We start from the raw sequence: 19507 nt of genomic DNA, 5'->3' as shown, positions 1-19507 counted from the left end.
GTCCGGTTTTCCCATCTCTAAATTGCAGGGATTGTGTGACAATGGAGAGGCGCCTTCATCCAACTGTCATGGTCTGAGCGTTATACAAACTGTGTGTTGACTTTTGAACCACAAATAACAAAATTTCACTTTCAAGTCAAGCTTTTAGGGCTCTTGAATGAATATAGTGAAGTTGTGGTTAAGTCTAATAGGGGTGCATAAACAGCATCAAACTGTTCCAGTTACACTTGTGCTAAGGATCACATATAGGACAACACATACGGTATGTGACATGTGTCCTTTACAACAGGGGTTTTCAACGTTTTTCAGGCCAAGAACCCAAACTGCTGGATGAATTAAGTAGGGACTCTCTATCTACTACATGTGTTCTATATTAAACTTTGCTATTTATACATTTTTATGTTGCATTCAGTATTAAGCTGCTCAACTGCCGTAAACATAAAAATACCTAACTGGTGTACTGACAGATAAAGAAATTAACTGAAAGATTCAAGCTGCACTGTTAGCTCCTCTAATGCTAATATTGCAGCGTGCGTCTGGGATTTGCGGCCTTGTGATTGGCTCCGAAGCGATAAGGGCGGGGCCTACAGGAGGCTTAGACTGTGTCTGCTCTGTGTGAAAGGGTACGCTGTCAGCTCCTGTATCGCGAATGAGTGAAGTGCTGACTGTCAGATAAACGTCCTCTGCCTCCATTTAACCCTTTACTAAAAACATGTTGGATTCGTGTCAATGTGTATTATATATATCCGTGGACCTCCTGTTGAAGACCTATGCTTTAAAAGACGCACACAAAAACACAAGATAACAAGAGGATAGTGATCAAAATATTGCTCTATAGCACCACAAGTGGCCAAAACCTGTAAAGGTAGGCGAGATATGGATGCTATAAAACAACAAGGAAGAATAAACAAGAAATATGTATGTGTGTTGAGGAGAGAAGGTGTATTTGTTGACCAGACGGTGGCTTTTTTGAACACCTTTAGCGCTTGATGGCAATATGTTTACAGCTGTATCTGTGGTAACACATGATTTAGATGTACACCGACTGTGTGCGTTTGTGCATTAGAGACTCACCAGTGAGGTTGGTCCGAGCGCTGTAGGATCCCAGGTAGCGCCCATCTGTGTTGGGCGTATAGCACTCAAACAGACCCTGGTCGTTGGCCTGCACTTTGGTGATGTGGAGGAGAGCTGAGTCACGGCTCAGCCTCTCCACAAAGATCTCTTTACTATTCACCCTCTGGGCATACACAGCATAGGCATAGTTTGACTGCGCGGTGCTCACGACGCGGATCTCTCTGTCCGGTACTGATGGCAGGTACACGGACCACTCAAAGTCCTGCTCCATGCCCTCTTTGTAGCCCGTCACGTTGCACCAGATGGTCACATGGGAGCCCTCAGTCCTTACCAGCGGTCCACTCTGCACCGTTACCACTCTCTGAGCAACAGCAACGCCGGCTGCGGATAGAGAGAAAGGAAAAAAGGAAGAAAGAGTGGATGAGATGAAGTTAGGGAAAGAGGAAAGAGAGAACACGGGTTACAAAATTGCAGTTTAAATATTTAATATCGGCAGAATTTATGCCCCCACACATCTCCCCGGAAACACAGCAACGGCATGACATGTGCAAGCGAATACTCCGGGGAGTGCTTACCGAGGGTGAGGTGTGTGCACACATACAATACACACACCGTTTCTGAACACTAACGCTAACCACTTGAAAATTTCAAGATAACTTTTTTTCTTTTCAACAGCTGTCATCTTGTCGTGCTCGCTGCCACTCCGCGCACTCACATGGGCCGGCTTTGCAGCTGCACTACACTGAGGTGGGATGCGGCCATATGGGAGTCAGGAGCGAGGTCACCATGAGCAGCTAAAACAGAGGCCTGCGGGTCATAATAATCCTGTCAAGCTGCAGAGAGCACAGGTGTTTCTTTAAATGGATATCGGCTGATAGACGGAGCACGGGCCTCAGCACAGAAATTAAATGCCGATGAATACCCATTATTTTGATTTACAAGACGAAACGCCACAAGGCACTGTTCCAGTCAGACATTTGAATTAACATTTAAGAGGAACAAAAACGAAAATCCTCCAAGGCCGTAAACTGTAACACAAAAAATACCACGAACCACGTGTTGCAACAAACTGACTCTAGTGTAAATGCCCTAATGAGCTGGATTATTTCAATTATTTACGGCCTATATTTAGGAACACAACATATGTACGTGAATATCGCCTGAACGACTTAGATCCACGCACGCTAAACACACTCTGAACATTCACCATTCAGGAAACAACTACAAACATCCCTCTCATTGGAGCCGGAGACAACAGAGCACTTACACATACCCCAAATCCAGACGGAGTGACAAGTGCGCCGTTTCCTGTCTGCACAAGCAACTGGGGATTGCAGCTGTGTTTGTGTGTGTGTGAGAGAAGGAAAGTCTGTAAGAGGCTGTGTCTGTGGGCACAATGCCTAGCATTAATAATTCACCACAACGCCTTTTTAACTTTAACATCCTTGCTCCTCTCATGGTTGCTTTCTGTCAGACTTAACAGTACAGCCCTGTTCTTTGAGTCACCTTTATTAGCCCTTTTACACCCATGTGTGTGTGTGTCCGTGCACGACTCTGCGCGATAAAAGGTCGGATTTCTGTTCGCCGAGAGGAAAACTGGCAGACTTGGCGCTTGTTTTGGTTTTTTGTGCATACATTTCTGAGTGTGTGTGTTGTGTGGGCAAACATGCACATCTGCCTGTGTAGGTCTTGTTTCCTTCCTGCGCTTCAGGTCTTTTGTGCGTCTTCTTCGCATTCCTCTCACGAGCCAATAAAACCTTCACAAATCTCCGAGTCTCTGTCGCGAATATGATGTGAATTCAGTCACAGTGGGACACCCAAATGAAAAATGATTAAAGTAATCATCCTTTATGACGTAATTTCTCCTAAAGAACCCCCACAGGACTAAACAGGATCATTCGTAAATGGAGTAGATTTGTTAGCTTTTACTTAAAGAGAAGGGGGAAAAAACTATTTTATTTAGTCAAAAGGTACAATTATCACTGTGTCATTTTATTAAAATCTATTACATTTGAGTATATACATTGATCAGCTACAACATTATGACAACAGACCGGAGAAGTGAATAACAGTGACCATCTTGTGACAATGCAGAGTTCTGCTGGGAACCTTCTGGATCTGGCATTTGTGCGGATGTCACTTAGACATGTACCACCTACTAAGATCAGACCAGACACCCCCACCCAAGAGCAATGACACACACACACACACACACACACACACACACACACGCACACACACACACACGCACACACACACACGCACACACACACACCACACACACACACACACACACACACACACACACACACACACACACACACACACACACACACACACACACACACACACACACACGGTTTAGGAATAACTCAAAGAAAACATGAAAAACTGTACAAGTTGTTTACCCGGCCTCCAAATTCACTAGATCCCAAACCGATCAAGTATCTGTGGGATGAACTGGAACAAGCCTGATCCACACAGGTCAAAGCCACCCACTAAAAACATTCACACAGGACCCACTCAGAAGGCCCACGTCCATTATCTGACGAGTTTTGGAGGCACAAGGGAGACCTACACAATATCAGGAAGGTGGTCATAATGTTATGGCTGACTGGTGCATGTGATGGACAATCTGCGTGCACTGGACTACAGTATATCTAGAGGCCTTTATCCGCTAACCTTTCGGCCACTGTTACACAGAAAGTGGAAACCCATCTGCTGAAGCCAGCCGAATAGTCCACGGTCAAGGGTGACAATAAACTCTTCCTGAAGAGGTTACGGGATGCAGTAGGTACTTTATGAGAAGGACCCATCGATACTGACTCAGACCTCGGTTCCCCATTTTTCTTCGCCGTTATGTCAGTGTGCTAATCTGGCGGCGCCCCGTCTACCCACATCCAACTCAGATGAGCTCAGAGCTGTACAGCCGCTGCATCACTGCTTCTCATGTTGCAGCTTCTCATCTAGAACTGCTGGAAACCTATTACTCATACATCCAAAAAAAAAAAAAAAAAAAACACACAAAAAACAACATATACTACTCATAGCGTGCCGGTGCACTAAGAGCTTTCCTCCGCTTGCCTGTCTCCTGTCATCCTCCCGAAACAAGCCTCCTTACTCCTGATTACTCTCACTCCCTTCCTGCGTGCTTCACCCATCATCAATCCTCCTTCCCTTCGTCCTGCCCCTCCAGCCTGTCTCTCTCCCTCAGTATTTCCCTGTCTCTTCTCCGTGCCTCGCGGTTCTCTGCATCTTTTCAGGCAGGATTTAAGCAGCTCTGTGAAACTTCAAAGTGCCCATCGCTCTGCGGGCTGTTTAGAAAAGATGACAATGACATACCAAAACCCTGCAGACCTTCAACTGATCGCTCCATTCCACCGCCCTTCCGCAATAATCCTGCGCCGGCAAAACTCCCTTACTTTTTTCACCTCTGGCTGCACCGCCCCGATCTTCAAGTGCCATATTTGCTCGACAAGGCCTCGGATTTTCTATTATTAATGCTCATCTCCATCTCTGCATACCGCAAATGTCTTGCTTTACTAGCCGCCCCCCGCCCTCCCCCGCTCTTCCTCCCACCCTCACGGCCTCCCGCTCTCCTCTGGTGTGTCTCATCCGTCATCTTAGCTCCCAGTAGCTTCCAACACAAGTCAGGAAACATGTGTCCTGCGTCAAAAGACGGCGAATGACCACAAACAACTTGACCTTACAGTGCAATCGATCAGAGCTTAAGAGTATTTAAAATACATGCACATACACACACATTATGTGTGTGTGTATATATATATATATAATCTTTGCAGCTTACTGTGTGTGTATGTATGTATGTATATATACATATACAAAAAGAATGCACACACAAACACACACAGTAAGCTGCAAAGAGGATTAAGCTAAGTGGAAGAGGGGGGGTTAAACACTAATCCAATCATTCGTGGCCAGTGTCTTATTCTCAGTGGAAACCGCAGTGAGGCCACTCGCATTCATACCTTGTGTCCTCGCATCATCACTCTTCTATGACACACGATAATTATACACCTAGAAAGGTGTATAATAAAAACCACTGCAGGGTGTAAGTAATATTGAGCTTATTCACAGCGGCGCTTAGATGTGCTAATGTGGAAATTTGAGCTGTCCATCAACTCCTCTCACTCTGCGTCCATTCCCAATTACACATACATCGCATACGCAGTCAAAGCTCGGTGAACTCCCCAAAATAATCGTCCTTTCGCTCGGTGTTTTTGCCAAAGTAATAACAGGTTTAGAGCTTCCAGATGATTAGAATTTTTTTTTGTCTTGGCTCACCTCACTATCCTGAGGAGGCACAGGGCTCAGTTGGACATGCCTCCAAATCCTGGCACCATTAGGAATTTTGCAACACTACATTATGGTGTTTTTTTTTTTTTTTTGGGGAGCAATCCTGGCTGATTTATTGACCTCTATTTACTGCGGGAAACGGGACGACGGTTTATTCCTACAGGTGCGCCAAAATCAACCATCACTGTGTTAATAAAGACATCATTCAGTAACTCTGGCTGCACACCTGCAAACAACGGAGCACGGAGAGAGGAGTTCACTGAGAAGTTGGGGGCGCGCAGCCTGTCGCCCGCAGCTCCTCATCTAACAGCTCATCTCGACTTCTCCTCCTTCTTCGATTACTCCCCGCAAGATTTCAAACCGATCGTCTGTCACAAAAATGCCAAAACTGACAGACATCTCGACGCGCCGACAAAACGCTGCATTTGCGGCGACTACTTCAGAATATAAGTCGACTGGAGTTTTGCTAGTGAAATACTTTCCGAGCCTAGCCGCAGCAGTCTCGTCAGCTCTCTGCATTCTTAGACAGACATCCGGATACGGGGATGACATTAACAGACTCAGGCACCCAGTTTGTTATGATAAAAATGTATGGATATTGTAATACTCTGGTCTGTGCGCCAAACTTTTACCGTTACGCCGTGCGTGTCAGTTTGCTAACGATGAATGCGTTACCTATTCAACGATGTAGAGGCGCGTCTTGATAAATGAAGCCAAATGACTTGTGTGACACATCCGTGCGATAATATATGCTTTTTCTCGAGTGCTACGCATATTTCGAGTATTTTACTTCTTTGTCACGTCTGCGGAATATTTGCTTCCTTAGCAGCAACACTCCTGTGGGAGTTGTCATTATTCATGATATTCATGATGTCCGTATTGTTTATTCAGCCTCCACGACTTCAGTATTGATTTTTTTCTCACTTATCTCTACTTACTTAACTTTGGTTGGTCACTCACCAACCAAATCACTTGAACCATTAATGTATTAACTTTTACCTTGTTTTTCCTTTTTATATAACTTGGATTTTTCTTGCCCTGTCACTGTAGCACCTAAATTTTCCCCGTGGGTATTATTAGCGGCTTATATTTTGGCACCTTGTGGTGTGTGGTGAATTAGAACTATTAAATGCCAACGCTCAGTGGCACTAACCGAACAGCGGTGCGTCAAAATATTGCTTTTCATCAAAAAAAAAAAACTTTTGGAAATGTTGAAAATAAGAGGGAGCTGAAGTATTTCCAGTCAGTGAAATATGAATTAATGTGCTAAATGCTATGAATAAAAATGTGGACCAAATCAATGTTCTGATCCCCTAAGGAAAGGAGGCTCACGTTCATCCACCTCATGGGTGAAGATTCTCAAGACAGCGATGAGGAGAGAGAAAGAAAAAAAAGAAAGAAGAGGACAAGGTAGGGTGCTGAAGCAAAATCGACGGCTGCCTCCAGGGGGCTGAGCGCCACGAAAACGCAGAGAACTAAGTGAATAGATAAGCGCGCCTCTGACTTATGTGCTGCACATATGTTACCGAGAGAAATAAACACTGGAGAGAGATGAAGAGTATTTCCTCTCCGCGCCGCTCGACGCTGGTTAACCATTCTCCAAAATCACTCGGCGTCTTTCTCCCTCTAGGCCCCCGAAAGCATTTGACCCCGTTAACATCATTACAAGAGACAGCTAGAGTGCAAAGGAGAGAGAGATTCCAAGATGAGGAGGGAAAACTGGAGGGAGAAAGATGAAAGCGGTGGAAACGGGGATATTTTTCATGTAAGGGAAACATTAACATCTACAGAGGGCATGACCATGCATAATATTCTCTGACAAAATAAACCTGCGTACGTTTCATTATACTGGGGCCTTAAAAGAAATCCACAATGCCTCTTGTGTGCTCTATGAAATAAGCGAATTTATGCATATGCTAATTTTCAAGTGATGGAGAAATGTAGTCTCTGAGACTAAAAATTCTTAGTGTGCATTTGGCATTTTACTTTGTATGTCCTGTGTCAATCATGTCGTCCTATAATCTAAACCATGTTTTTCAGGCACTGATGGACCCCCACACTGATGGACCCCTCACCTAGTATGTGTGTTCTATGTTAAACTCAGCCTAGTGCTGCACTGTTAGCTTCTCTTCTGCTAATTTCGCGGCGTCCGCCTGGAATTTCACCTGGGGACTGAATAGGCTCTCGGCCGATTGCGGGGAACCGGACAGAGTCATCGTGTAATGTGCGGCCTCGTGATTGGCTCAGCGGCGAAAGGGGGCGGGGCCTACTGCATACAGTAGGCTTAAATTGACAGGTCTAGCATGCCGCTCTGTGTGAAAACAGTGCGCTGTTGAGACGGCCCCTGAATGATTTTGCAAAGACCCACTGTTGGAAGACCTACGATCTAAACCATTTCCCTCACTTTCTCCCTCATAGCCGTGTCACTGTACTGCCAATTTGCGGGCCTCACTCTAAAGAGAATAAAAAATTGCAATTCAGGTGTCATCCTCTCCCTCCGTTTCCAGCCCCTGTCCTGTCCCGCAGTGATCACCATCATCATCTGCATCACAATGTGGAAATCAGTGCAGCAGAAACATCATTAACAACCTCTGACCCTCTCTCCAGCTCCACAATCTGCAACAAATCCCGCACAGGCCGTCTTATATATCAAACGCGATGTTTTAACGACATCATTCTGCACTGGAGGGAAAGCTAAACGAATTTCAAGGGAATGCATTCTAGCGGCTGGAGCTCCGTCAGCTGAGAAACAGGTGTGACGCTCTGTGTGTGTGCGCGTGACACGGAGGGATACAGCGAGAAAGAGAGAGCGTTGTGTCTGCCATTAGAGGCCGGGCAGACAGGACGGCTGGTCACTCTAACAGCTGACAAAGAGCTACAACAACTGTCCGCCGCATCCACGTAGCTCTAATCAGCGCAAGGCCGACAGAGTAGAGGACGTCCAGAGAGCGGTTCTGACAGCAGCTACGCTCCGCGTCCCCATTTCATCTATTTATGTCCAAAAGTATAGAGAGATCGGCGATAGCTGTGGTGCATATAAAGAGATTATAAGATGAGGACGGTTACATGCAGGGACACGAGGATTCGCCATCGCACTTTTCAAAGCCTGAAAATAGCAGGAAACACGGTCAGAGGGCTTGAAGAGGATCAAGCCAGAAGAGGCAGACGCATACAGTACCATAAACACGTACAGTATGGCGCGTGAATGTACTGCACATTCACACTCGAGCTGGAGTGAAACACATGAAAATATCTTGAGCGGCTCTCTTTTGCTTTTTTTGTTATTATTATTATAGTTTTACGACTGAGGCAGAGCTGATTTGTACAGAAATAGTTTGACATTTTGGGAAATACGCTTATTTGCTTTCTTGCCCTTTACGATGTCCTGAAGTGACGGTAGTAAACACAAGCATAAGCAGCCGCTTTAGCTTTTTAAAAAACATCTTTTTAGCTTTTTAACTGTAACAAAATCCACCTATAAGTCCATAGCTCGCTAACTAACGTAATTATGTCCTCCATACCAAAATGTAATATACAAATAACAAGTTGTAGCCTTAAAGAGGGTTATGTACTGGGCCGTTTTTTGGCTGCAACTTGCAACTTTCATAAATCTCCCCCCTGGCAACCTCACTGTGATGACAAGACTTCAGGAAATTACTGCTCATAGGCAGAAGATTTGTTACAGATTAAGGGAGCTATACTTTCTGCTTCTCCATTTCCAGTTGATAAACTATGCTACGCTCACCTGGCCGCGTTGGCCTTGTATCAAGATTCACATGATTAAGATGATGATTTTTAAAATGTGGGATATGAATTTTTTTTTTTTTTTCAAGATGTAAGTAAATCAAGGGTCATATGTCTCAAATCTCTCAAGTCTATTCTGGGACTTGTGCTTTGAATCCCACCTGGGTCACTGCTTACCTCTGCTCTCAACATGCTAACTGGTCCTTATTTATGACCCCTCCCCCCCATCTCCTGGGCCACAACAGTCACGACCCCATCTGCGCCATTGCCCATAGCAGCTGGTGAAAACAGGATGGGAGCAGCGGAGCGGGGTTACAGCCTAATTTATACTTCTGAATCATTGTGCTCCTGAATATTGTAGGTGTGAGTGGTCAATAGACAGTAAAACGTCGCTAAGCGTAGGGGCTGTGCCTTCTAAGCAGGAATGAGTATTTTCAACGTGGGCCGCCTGATTCATATTTTATCCTCAGCATTTCCGGCACCGGTAGTATTTGCCAGTAGTGTCAACAGCGAAGAGCAGATCATAATCTAGCTCTCTCTGCAGAACAGCTGCCTCTTCATCCTCCCTCCTACACCCTCAGCTGCTTCGCTTCCTGTTGGACAGCGATGGAAAAAGAACTTTGGAGTTTTATCAACCAAAGAGAGATCGTCTCAAACGGGTAATCAGCGCACCAGGCCTTTTGTGATCGTCTTCAACAACATTAAACAAACACTTTCTTGTATTCCTCCTACAAATCTTGGAAAGCTACTTATTATCAAATACTTTACGTTGCTTCATCAATTTGTTCCTCGGCACAAAGGTGGAGGACTGCGATTACTTCGGAACTTCGTTAGGGAACGAGTACACGGATCTGCTGCTCAGCACTGCAGCAAAGTCAACACAGTTAAACAGTTAAACTCAAGCTACTGCACAGTAACCACACATGACACTTCTCATACAGCGCCTGTATATAAATGTCATTAAATTCTAAAGTGTGTGTGAAGAAGACAGCACGTTACAGTATGTTTTATAAGAGAGACACCACGAGAAACTGAAGCAGGCTAGCAATGCTGCTGATGTCGCTCTCAAGCATCCGTCCACAGTAAAAACTAGGTTTAAAATCACCTCCTGGGTTATACAGAATGGATAATTGCAAGCTTGGTAAAGATTTACAGTGTGACAGACGGTTATAGTTAGCCTAGAGTGAGATGAATGATTCTGATGAACGCTGAACGATGAACGTTTCCAAAGGAAATGCGGCTATTATTCCATCTACTGTACGTGACAGAGACGTGAACAAAGGGTTCGGGGAGGGGGGGGGGGGGGCAGAGGAAGTCAGACCAGTCCATTCACATCAGCCCACGCAGGATGCACCTCCAGTGCATTAAGTGCCTCCATCTTTACCCCTCCCCAAATCCATTAACTCTACGAGGGCACCTGCTACCCTGCAAGCCTCTCCCCAACCCCCCAGTCGCAACCTTCCCCCGACGACCTCCTCCCGAACGCACACATCCCCCACCCAGGCTGAATGACAAAACACCAAAACCAAGGCCTCAAAAAAAAAAAAAAAAAAAAAATTCACCGACAGATTTGTAAAAAAGTAGAAAAACAAAAATAATGTTTGGGCGCGTTAAATATCCGTTGTGTGCAACAGTTACAGCAGAGTCAGACGTTTGCGTCAACTGTTCTAAAAAGAAAGAGGTGCTATAAAAAAAAAAAAAAAACACCCGGCCGTCGTCAGTCATTACCCATCTCGTGCCTGCGTACAATTTCAACTGACAGCTGTATCTACTTTACGTACAGTGGTTAGGTTTTGTACGATTGGCAACTTGCTCACACGTTTGCGGATTACGCTGCCGATTGGAAAGGGAACCAATTAACTATTAATTAGTCTACTTCAAACAGACTTTTGCTGCCATTGTCAGTCACTTTGCCTCTCAGGCAGTCAAAAACACGCACTTGTAAATTCATGCATTTATGCATAAGCAATTAGACACACAAACACACACACACACACACACGTGCCCCCTTTAATTATTTATTTATTTTTTTAATGTGTAAAGCAGAAAAAGAAGCCTTTAAACGGGACATCGTGGCGAAGCGAGGGAAGCGCTCTTTGGTGTCGAGAAGGGGGATTTTAATGTGGGGAAACGCAATCGAACGTGCGCGTGTGCACGGTGTGACGCGCGCACACCGCCACTGGATGTGGCTCAGGCGGCGCGAGCGCGGAGCCGTCGTCATAGCTACGGCGCCTGGTGTGCATCCCACCAGCGTGGGATCTGCTCGGGTGGAGGATCAGGCCGCGAGCAGGGGAGTGTAGCTGCATGGGAGGACGGCAGCTCAGAGCTCTGTGGGCGCTTGTGTGTGCGTGGAGGAGGAGTGAAGAGGAATCCAGCCAGTCATCATGACTCCCAACACACAATGGCATGAGGGGGGGGGGGGGGGGGGGGGGGGAAGACAAAATCCCCAGAAGAAGATGTGTGTTGGTTTTTTAAACAAGACAAGGGTGGTGTAAACAGTCCACGGTAGATGTGGCTGTTAAACACAACTCCAACCTCTGACGCTGTGAGGAAGATGTAAATATCTGGTTTGCATCACACTTAAGGGCATGTTTCTAATTAGTGCTCTTTGAAGAGGAGGTGGGCTGGGCACAGCATTGTTTAGAAAAGAGTGGGGGAGGGAGGTCAGGGGCTATTCACTGGAGGAGGTGGAGGAGGAGGAGGAGGCAGCTGGAGTACCTTTTAAGCGTGTGAGTGAGGAGAGGCAGAGATACATGCAAATCAACCTAAAAGAACACTCAGAAGGTTTATCAAGCGAACAGCTAAAAGGGCCCGCTATCGCCGAACGCAACACGCTATCTGAGGTGCGCAGGCGTGGCGAGGCCCCGTGACGCGGGACAGGGCTGACAGCTAACCAGAGGTGCCGCAAGCAGTGTCAGCGCGAGACACAAAGCAGACGCCGCCTCTGGTCCGTCTCCAGCTGCAGCCGCTTCTTCTCATTCACGGCGGCAGGCAGGAAGTTCCACTCCAGAACTTTTGTTTCTCCTCAGTCACTCATCTCCCCCCGTGTGAACCGTGGAGACACTGCAGCTCCAATCTGGGTCACAGGGGAGGAATCGCCGTTTAAAAGTAACACGCCGCAGGAGAAGGGATGTGATTACACACAAACATAATTTGGGGGGAAAAGTTGCTGCAATCTTAAAGCCAGATTTACGGTACTGGGTCGGATCTGCGCGTTCCTTTACGACATCGCCGCGACCCAGAGAGCGGCAACTGTGATTGTCGTGGGTGATTAGTGGGAAACTAGTGTTTTTGGGGCACGCAGAGCTCACATGGATCGTGTAGACCTTAGTTTTTCACCTCGGAGAGGACAGAGAGACTAGAAAACAGACACCAGGGGGGTTGTAGTAAAACTGCAGTGATTGTTTGGCATGACTTTCTGCAGCAGGCTGTGAAGTCTGTATTACAGGGCAATTACTTGCCCTTTGGACAGCAGATCCTATCCTCCATCTGACTTGCCTTTGGCTGCACCTGATGCAAGAACCTCCGCAGGAGAAAAAAAAAAAAAAAAAAATCTATTGATCCATGACTAATGAGACGTCTCAGTCATGACGCTGACTCAAGAAAGGCTGGCGATTTCATTATGCATCCCAACTTTGATGAATATTTATTGGAAACTTACCACGCAGTTGGTGGCAATCTGAAAATGTCATTTCTGCTTTCCTATGGTTTGCTTCTCATCAGCTGAGTCAACGGTGGCATGATGTGAAAAAACAACGGCACAAAAGGCGTCTTGTCGTGGGTACACACAAAGACGCGGGTCTGGTGCTTACGATGCAAACAAGCGTGCCGCGCGTGCACTTAGCGGAGTACGGCCGGCACGCGAAACAACAAACGGCGGCGCAATCAGACAGCTGCTCAAGCCTGTATTTCCCCCTAACAGAGAGAGGTCAGCCCTCTGATGACGGTAACAGGCAGACATGAGTCCCGGGACAAACACGCGCACCAAAATTCCATACCATAAACATAGGATAGCTATACAAGGAGCTAGACGGCAAATTATTCCGCTCCGCTGCGCTGTCTAGACGGCGTTCTCTCGCGTCAGCTGAGGCTTAAAAACACACGAAAAGGATTCCCGGGGCCGCAACAGCTGACTCAAGGTGCTGCCGCGAGAGGATGCATTGGCTTGGCCACACACCAACTAAAATGTGGGTAATTTTCAGGGGGTGGGGGAGGGGGCTTCCAGCTGTCATTCTTATTCGGGACAGGGGAGAGGCAGGCTGGGCATCAGGGAGTGGCCCCGCAAACTTTAAACACCAACAAAGTTTGAAATTCCTGGATGAGCATCAACCACGTCCGCTTTGACGTCGAAAGTTGAAATGATATTTTTTCATTCCTTTCGCAGTCTTGTTTTACTCATGTTTACATGTTCACAATGATATTCTGCATCCTACTATTCTTTAAGCATCATAATTCTGCTTATATCATCAGATTTCTTGATGACTCGGTTTCCTTCACTGTTGTTTACGGACTTGCTTCGCATTACGAAATGCACACATTTTAATGAGTTTGTGTGAAATGTAAAATGTTCCGACTGAGCGCAGCATTCAGAGGCAATCAGATCTGTACTGGATCTGAGTGGCTTTGAGGGCTAGACTGTACGGGAAAAAAAAATTTTTTTTGATAAAACCTTCCACATTAGTTATCCCTAAGCTGAAAACGGGCCTTTAAGTACCTTCATGTTCTTTGAATGGGCCAATTATAGAGGGTTGGCTTTACAATAACTGCTTTAAACTTTTTTTTTCTCCTTTTCCATCAATAGCACCGCAACGAGCCACGATCGCAGCGAACTGTTTCGGTGGTTCTTCCGACCTCAAACAAGAAATTCAAAACAGCATCAAAAATCTAGGTTCGCACGCCCCAAAACGTCCATTACAACATTTTCTCGCCTGGTTAGGTGAGGGCAGGTTTGAGTCTGGCACAAGAGCTTTGCTGTGTTTTGCACCCTTTCTCTCGTCCCACACTTTCACCATTATCAACAGGCAAAAATAAATAAATAATAAGCACCCACAAATCTGACAGAAATATAATAGAAGATTGTTACCCTCAGCACTGAATACATTTAAGAGAAAAAGATGACCACTACTGCTCTCAAACGGTGCAGCCTACACCTATTCCACTTATCAAACAGGTGTTTGGGCTACTCGTTTTTCGTGGGAACTTGTCAAGTTTGCCCCATGTGGGTTGCACGTAATATATTTATTCCAACAACAGAGAAACAACTAGTGCCAATATTTTTCTATTCAACAGATTATCTTTTGTTTACACGACAACTCTCAATCCAATAAAAAAAAAATTCCGATTGGGAGAATCCATTTCAGTTGAGGTGGTTACACGGGGCACTTTGGCTCCAACTGGGCTATTATCTGGATTATAGGAGGATTATCAGTCATATAAACATATCTGCCGCTGTTTAACCTGGTTGTCGTTGTGCTACAAGGAAGTTCAACTGTAGCATCTGTAGCGTTTTGCTCAAAGCTACACTGAGCAACAACACACGAAATCAAACGTGACTTGCGGAAAATTGAGGCAGGACACCGGTGTCACTGCGATTTTGCGTCAGGGTTACGTGATGCTCCTCTTAAATCAGAGGCCGCGCCAACTGTAAACCCCACGCGCACAACCTGCATCGCCGTCTTTCCCGCCGCCACAGCGTGACATTCTCACAAAAGACCGCAAAAATCCTTCTCAACATGCTCGGGGGCTGCGGGAACATGGCGAAAACAGGCCTCGTCCCACAAGGCGGCGGAGCGGATCGCCGTACACACGTAAAACGTCAACCAGACGCAACCTTCGGGGTTTTCGCTCCGTACAAAGCGAGGCCGCTCCCAGACCGGTCGAGAAACGGGACCAATGGCAGCTCATCAGAACCGAGGCGGCCGCTGGCTGCTCTCCTGTCAGCCCCAGTAAATGGAAACCACCGAGGCGTTTCGCAGTTAAACCGGCCTGTCTCGCACACACACACTACGCTTTCAGTTTAGTTATATAAACCGGGACAGCTTAGACACTTAAAGTTGGCATGCCGCTTCAAACATATTCTGATCCAAACAAAAGAAAACAGTTGATGCTAAACCAAAAAAAAGTGTGACATTTTCCTCACTCTCCGTGGGGGGAGAAGGAAGACATCCCGTCTGTAAAACTAATAAACATTCGTTCCTTCAGGCGACTCTTTTTATATACTTTATATCATATGCCCTGGTGCCGCAAATATACACACACGCCAGCACCCGGCTGCAAGCTCAGCAGCATAAATAACCCCGATATAAGATTTGTCTGCCAAAAAATTGTGTAAGTGGCACCTCTGGGTTTAACAATGACTGATACGGTCTCCGTCTAACACAGCCGTCATCCGCCTTCATTTGATTCCTCTTTTCTTTTTCAAACAAATTCAGGTGTGCCGGCTGACAAATGGCAAATGAACGAGACATCTGATCACACAGGGAGAGACACGAGTTGTCTTCGCTAAACTCAGATGTTTGCGTGTGCACCGCTACCTCACAAATCAACAGACAACATTACAGTTTGCTCCGTAATCTATGATTGATCCATCAGTACAGCGAAATCAATATTGGTATAGTGGAACGTAGCCATTATCCTCACTTAAGACGCGTTGTTTTAGACGTTATGTCTCCTCTCGGTGCTGTGATGTTGTGCATTTGAAAATTTCATGGCTGCAAGTAAAACTTTTAAAAATCAATTCATCTACCGATGAACGGCCGAGCGCAGCGGCTTGAATCTTTTCCTCCATTTCAGAAGAAGGAGAGTAAAAAATAAAAAAAGACTCCTTGTTTATTTGCTGCCTCCCCGGTATTTTTAATGACTGGTAGAAAATTTAAATCAGTTTTCGTGTTGTTGCCCGGATTCTTTTTGGCTTCTGAAGGCCGGGTTGGTTTTTACAGTGTCAGTGAAAAATACCCAGCCTAATGGTGTGATGTCTCTTTCTGAGTGACTGTAACAGAACACACAGGGAGCCTGAAAATATACCATCTGAGGAGCCATTTGTTGTTTTCGCTTCGGTGCCACCCATGCGATTGAATGGCAGTCAGTTCGCTGTCTGTCAATCAACTCCAAAGACGTCTGTTTGTAACGACTGGCAGGCCAATTTCATCAATGACAGGCATGGAAATATTAGGGAAGAAACCCCAGCGTTGTCTGCCTACGTCCACGCAGCCAGAGCTCACATTAGACGTAGCCTCCTCCTCCTCCTCCCTGACAAACATTCTTCGCCACCTCCAACTGCTTCCCATTGATCCACGATTATGTAATATGAACACCCTCTCTTATCCAGTATGTACAGTGACTGCGTGCCGGGCTCATCTGCCACAGGAGGAACAATGTTTCTCAGTTCTGCATCGACAAGATTCGTTTACAACCGCCGCCCCCTGAGTGAAAGTGACTTCTGATGTGTCAAAAAAAATAAAAATAAAATAAAATAAAAGGGAGAGGAGGGGGGTGGCGTGAATCTAGGAGCAGACTGGTAATCCTCTTGGCCAAGTGGGGGCCTCCAGCGGGCCGACTTCCACTCCCACTCTCGCCCCCACCTCTCCTGTCCCCCGGCAGCGCCGACAGGCCACCCCATCCAGGAACAGAAAGGCCATCTGGTGTTTGTTTGGGACAGTTCTCGGCAGGATGTACTGTATGTCTGCGTGTGTGTGCGTGTGTGTATGTGTGTCAGCGGTGGCTGCGAGAGTCACACTCTGTGTCATCCGGCGTGCATGCTTAAACTCGCATTTGCCTGTGAAATCCTCCAAATGACAAGGTGAGCTGCGAATGCGTAAGAGCTGGATGCAACAACCCTCGGCGAAAGCGGTGACTTATCGTACAACAAAGCAGGTAGTAGGTGTACTCACACCTACTGGGTGACTTCGTGCTCATGGGGGGGGGCGTTCGTGATGTGTGATCCAGGTGTGGGCGCCGGTGTCTGTGCGCGGGTGTGGGTTAAAAACATGAAACAATGGCAGGTTTGTCTGCATGAGCAGCCCTTGAAAGCAAGAGGTCAGACTGTATAGGGTTAATCTGTGACTAAAGTCCAAATATCACATTAACCTAGTTCACCACACACAGGCGCGCGCGCACACAGCTGTTCACGGGCATCTGTTATTATTGCAGTGATTATCGATGTAGTCTACTTCCACCTGACTCATGGTGACTATTTGCTCCCCCAGCGAAGCCATTACATGTCTCATACAGGTGTGCCGTGACATTGGAAACAGCAGATGCCCGTTTCCTTTAGAATGAAGATTCATTTAAAAAAAAAAAAATAGAAAAAACAACCTGAAAGATTTTTTTTCCCCATTCCATGTGACTTACCGAGCAGCGCACAGGCAAGAAGGAGCGCACCGGTTTCCATTGTGTGTTGTTCCGCAGATTCACTTCCAATACCCGTTGGTTCTTGGGGAAGGCGAAGGTCTGCGAATCCCCGCCGACACACAATAAAAAATAATAATAATAATAAAAAAGAGAGTAGAGAGGAAAATCCACAACCGGTGAGTCCGCCGGTTTCCAACTGTGCGACTCACCTCTCCAATGTCCTCTTCTTAAAAATAAAAAAAAAGAAAAAAGAAAAAGAAAAGAAAGACGCCTCGGGTGTCGCTTTCCTCTCGCCTTCACCCTCACCTATCCGCTTTTATCGCTGACGACGTGTGCGTATATGCCAGGCGTCTGGGGCGACCCAACCCACTCCCCGTTCCCGTTTACTACGCATCCGAGACTGCGGAGGCGATTCACTCTCGCTGCCTCCACGGCTAAAGCCAAAAGTCCGCCGTGACTTGCGCGTATTTGGACACCTGATCAAAAAAGGCTTAGCGTGTCGCTCCGGATCCGAACGGGCTTGCGGTACGGAGCCAGACTGGAATAAGTCTTTGGAAATGTTCCACCTCTTCACTGATGGGAGAGCAAATCACGGTCCAAAGCAGGCTCTGGCTTTTTCCTCGGTAAATCCCGGACACTATAATCAATCTCCCACTATCGCTCCGCAGAAAGCCCAATGGGCGGGCGCTTTAGATGGAGCAGACACTGGGCTTTGTGCTCTGACACAAAAGATCAGATGAATCAACTAACACTTCAAATTCCAAACGTGCAAACGGGTCCAAATGCGCTAGCGATGCACCTGAGCCACTGTGCTCTAATTTACGGCACCTTGCGCCCAAATGTCGACGAGACCGTTAAAGAGCTCGAACCTATTTATGGAGGCTGCTTAATTATAACGTGTCTAACAAATCCTGTGATTTGGTCCAGGGAAAGAAAAAAAAACAAACAAAACACCTGATCGCTCCCTGTCCTGCTCCAATGTTACTTCCCTGTTTCCTGCTTGGCGAAGCACTTAGTCAGTTTGAAAACTCAAACGCGTGTAGTGCGCGCCCACCCCCTTCACAGAGACCACGCCTCGGCGCCGTTGGGCCAGCTACTGTGGGACGGGGCAAATTTGCATTTCTGAATTCAATTTGTGGGACAAGCGTTGATGGACTGAATAGGTTAACCGAAGTGGAGGGTAATTAAACCTCTAAAGCTACTGATTTTCTCAGCCGGGGTAGAGTTTATTCACATTCCGCGGCTCCTGACACGAATCACTGGAACAAATTTACTTTACGGGGTATTACTTATTAAGTGCATGATGGCAGGATCCCCTTTTAATATCAGGTTTTGCATTCACATGCACTTGCCTTTCTTGTGCTGATCACAACGTTACCTTCTCGCACATCACTTTTCCCAGCAGCTTGTGTGCCGGAGAGATTTCATATCACTCCCTCCCCCTTATTTTACCCTTCCCCACACACACTGCCAGCAATCAACATAATGAGGCATCACTCTGTTTGGGAACTGTAGAAAATATAAGAACAAACCGCTCCTTTCCCTTTTTTCTTACAGTTCACATTTCAGAGGTTGTAAGTAGCAATTTTCACCCCTCTTTGGTTCAGATTACAAGTAGCTAAACCAAACATCTCTTTGATATGAGCACAGACTTATTGATTTTCACAACTCTGCCCCGTTATTAGGAGGATCCTGAAATAGACACGGTGAATGGGAGTTTGCAGGGAAACAGAAAATAGCACAATGAGATAATGCTGCTTTGGTGTGAATCTGTGAAAAGAAAGCGGCTTCCTGAAAATGGTGGAAATTTTGATTCTGACGTGCTCTAACTTAGTAAAAAACCCCAATGCTTTCGCTCGTGCGATGCGCAAATAAATGAGCAGGTCTTTGCATGTTCACACAAAAAAGTAATTGCAACGGACCCATCTGGTATTCCCTTTATCTGCAGGGAATTGCAAGTTCCGAACTCTGCATGCACGCAGCACGAACGCAGTGCCTGTTGGAAGCGGGAGGAATGATTTTT

At 46.3% G+C, this 19507-nt stretch overlaps 1 protein-coding gene across 2 annotated transcripts in view; it reads right to left on the bottom strand.

Moving 5' to 3' along the window:
- igsf3 (immunoglobulin superfamily, member 3) overlaps window positions 1-18505 on the bottom strand; it is a 67772-nt gene extending 49267 nt beyond the window's left edge. The window contains exons 1-3 of one of the 2 annotated variants that reach the window (XM_047600434.1): window positions 17694-18505; window positions 17485-17583; window positions 1075-1455 (exon numbers count right to left, since the gene is read on the bottom strand). In XM_047600434.1, the coding sequence (XP_047456390.1) occupies window positions 1075-1455; window positions 17485-17524 (421 nt within the window). In that variant the 5' untranslated portion in view covers window positions 17525-17583; window positions 17694-18505. Of the gene's footprint in view, window positions 1-1074; window positions 1456-17484 lie in introns of both variants that reach the window. The other variant, XM_047600433.1, reaches the window with a different exon arrangement.
- Between the last annotated feature and the right edge of the window lie 1002 nt (window positions 18506-19507).

This window comes from Mugil cephalus, chromosome 12 (assembly GCF_022458985.1).
Source record: "Mugil cephalus isolate CIBA_MC_2020 chromosome 12, CIBA_Mcephalus_1.1, whole genome shotgun sequence".
In the NCBI taxonomy this organism is placed as follows: Eukaryota; Metazoa; Chordata; class Actinopteri; order Mugiliformes; family Mugilidae; genus Mugil; species Mugil cephalus.
Note: the sequence above shows the minus strand (reverse complement) of the source record. Positions and strands in the feature narration are given on the sequence as shown.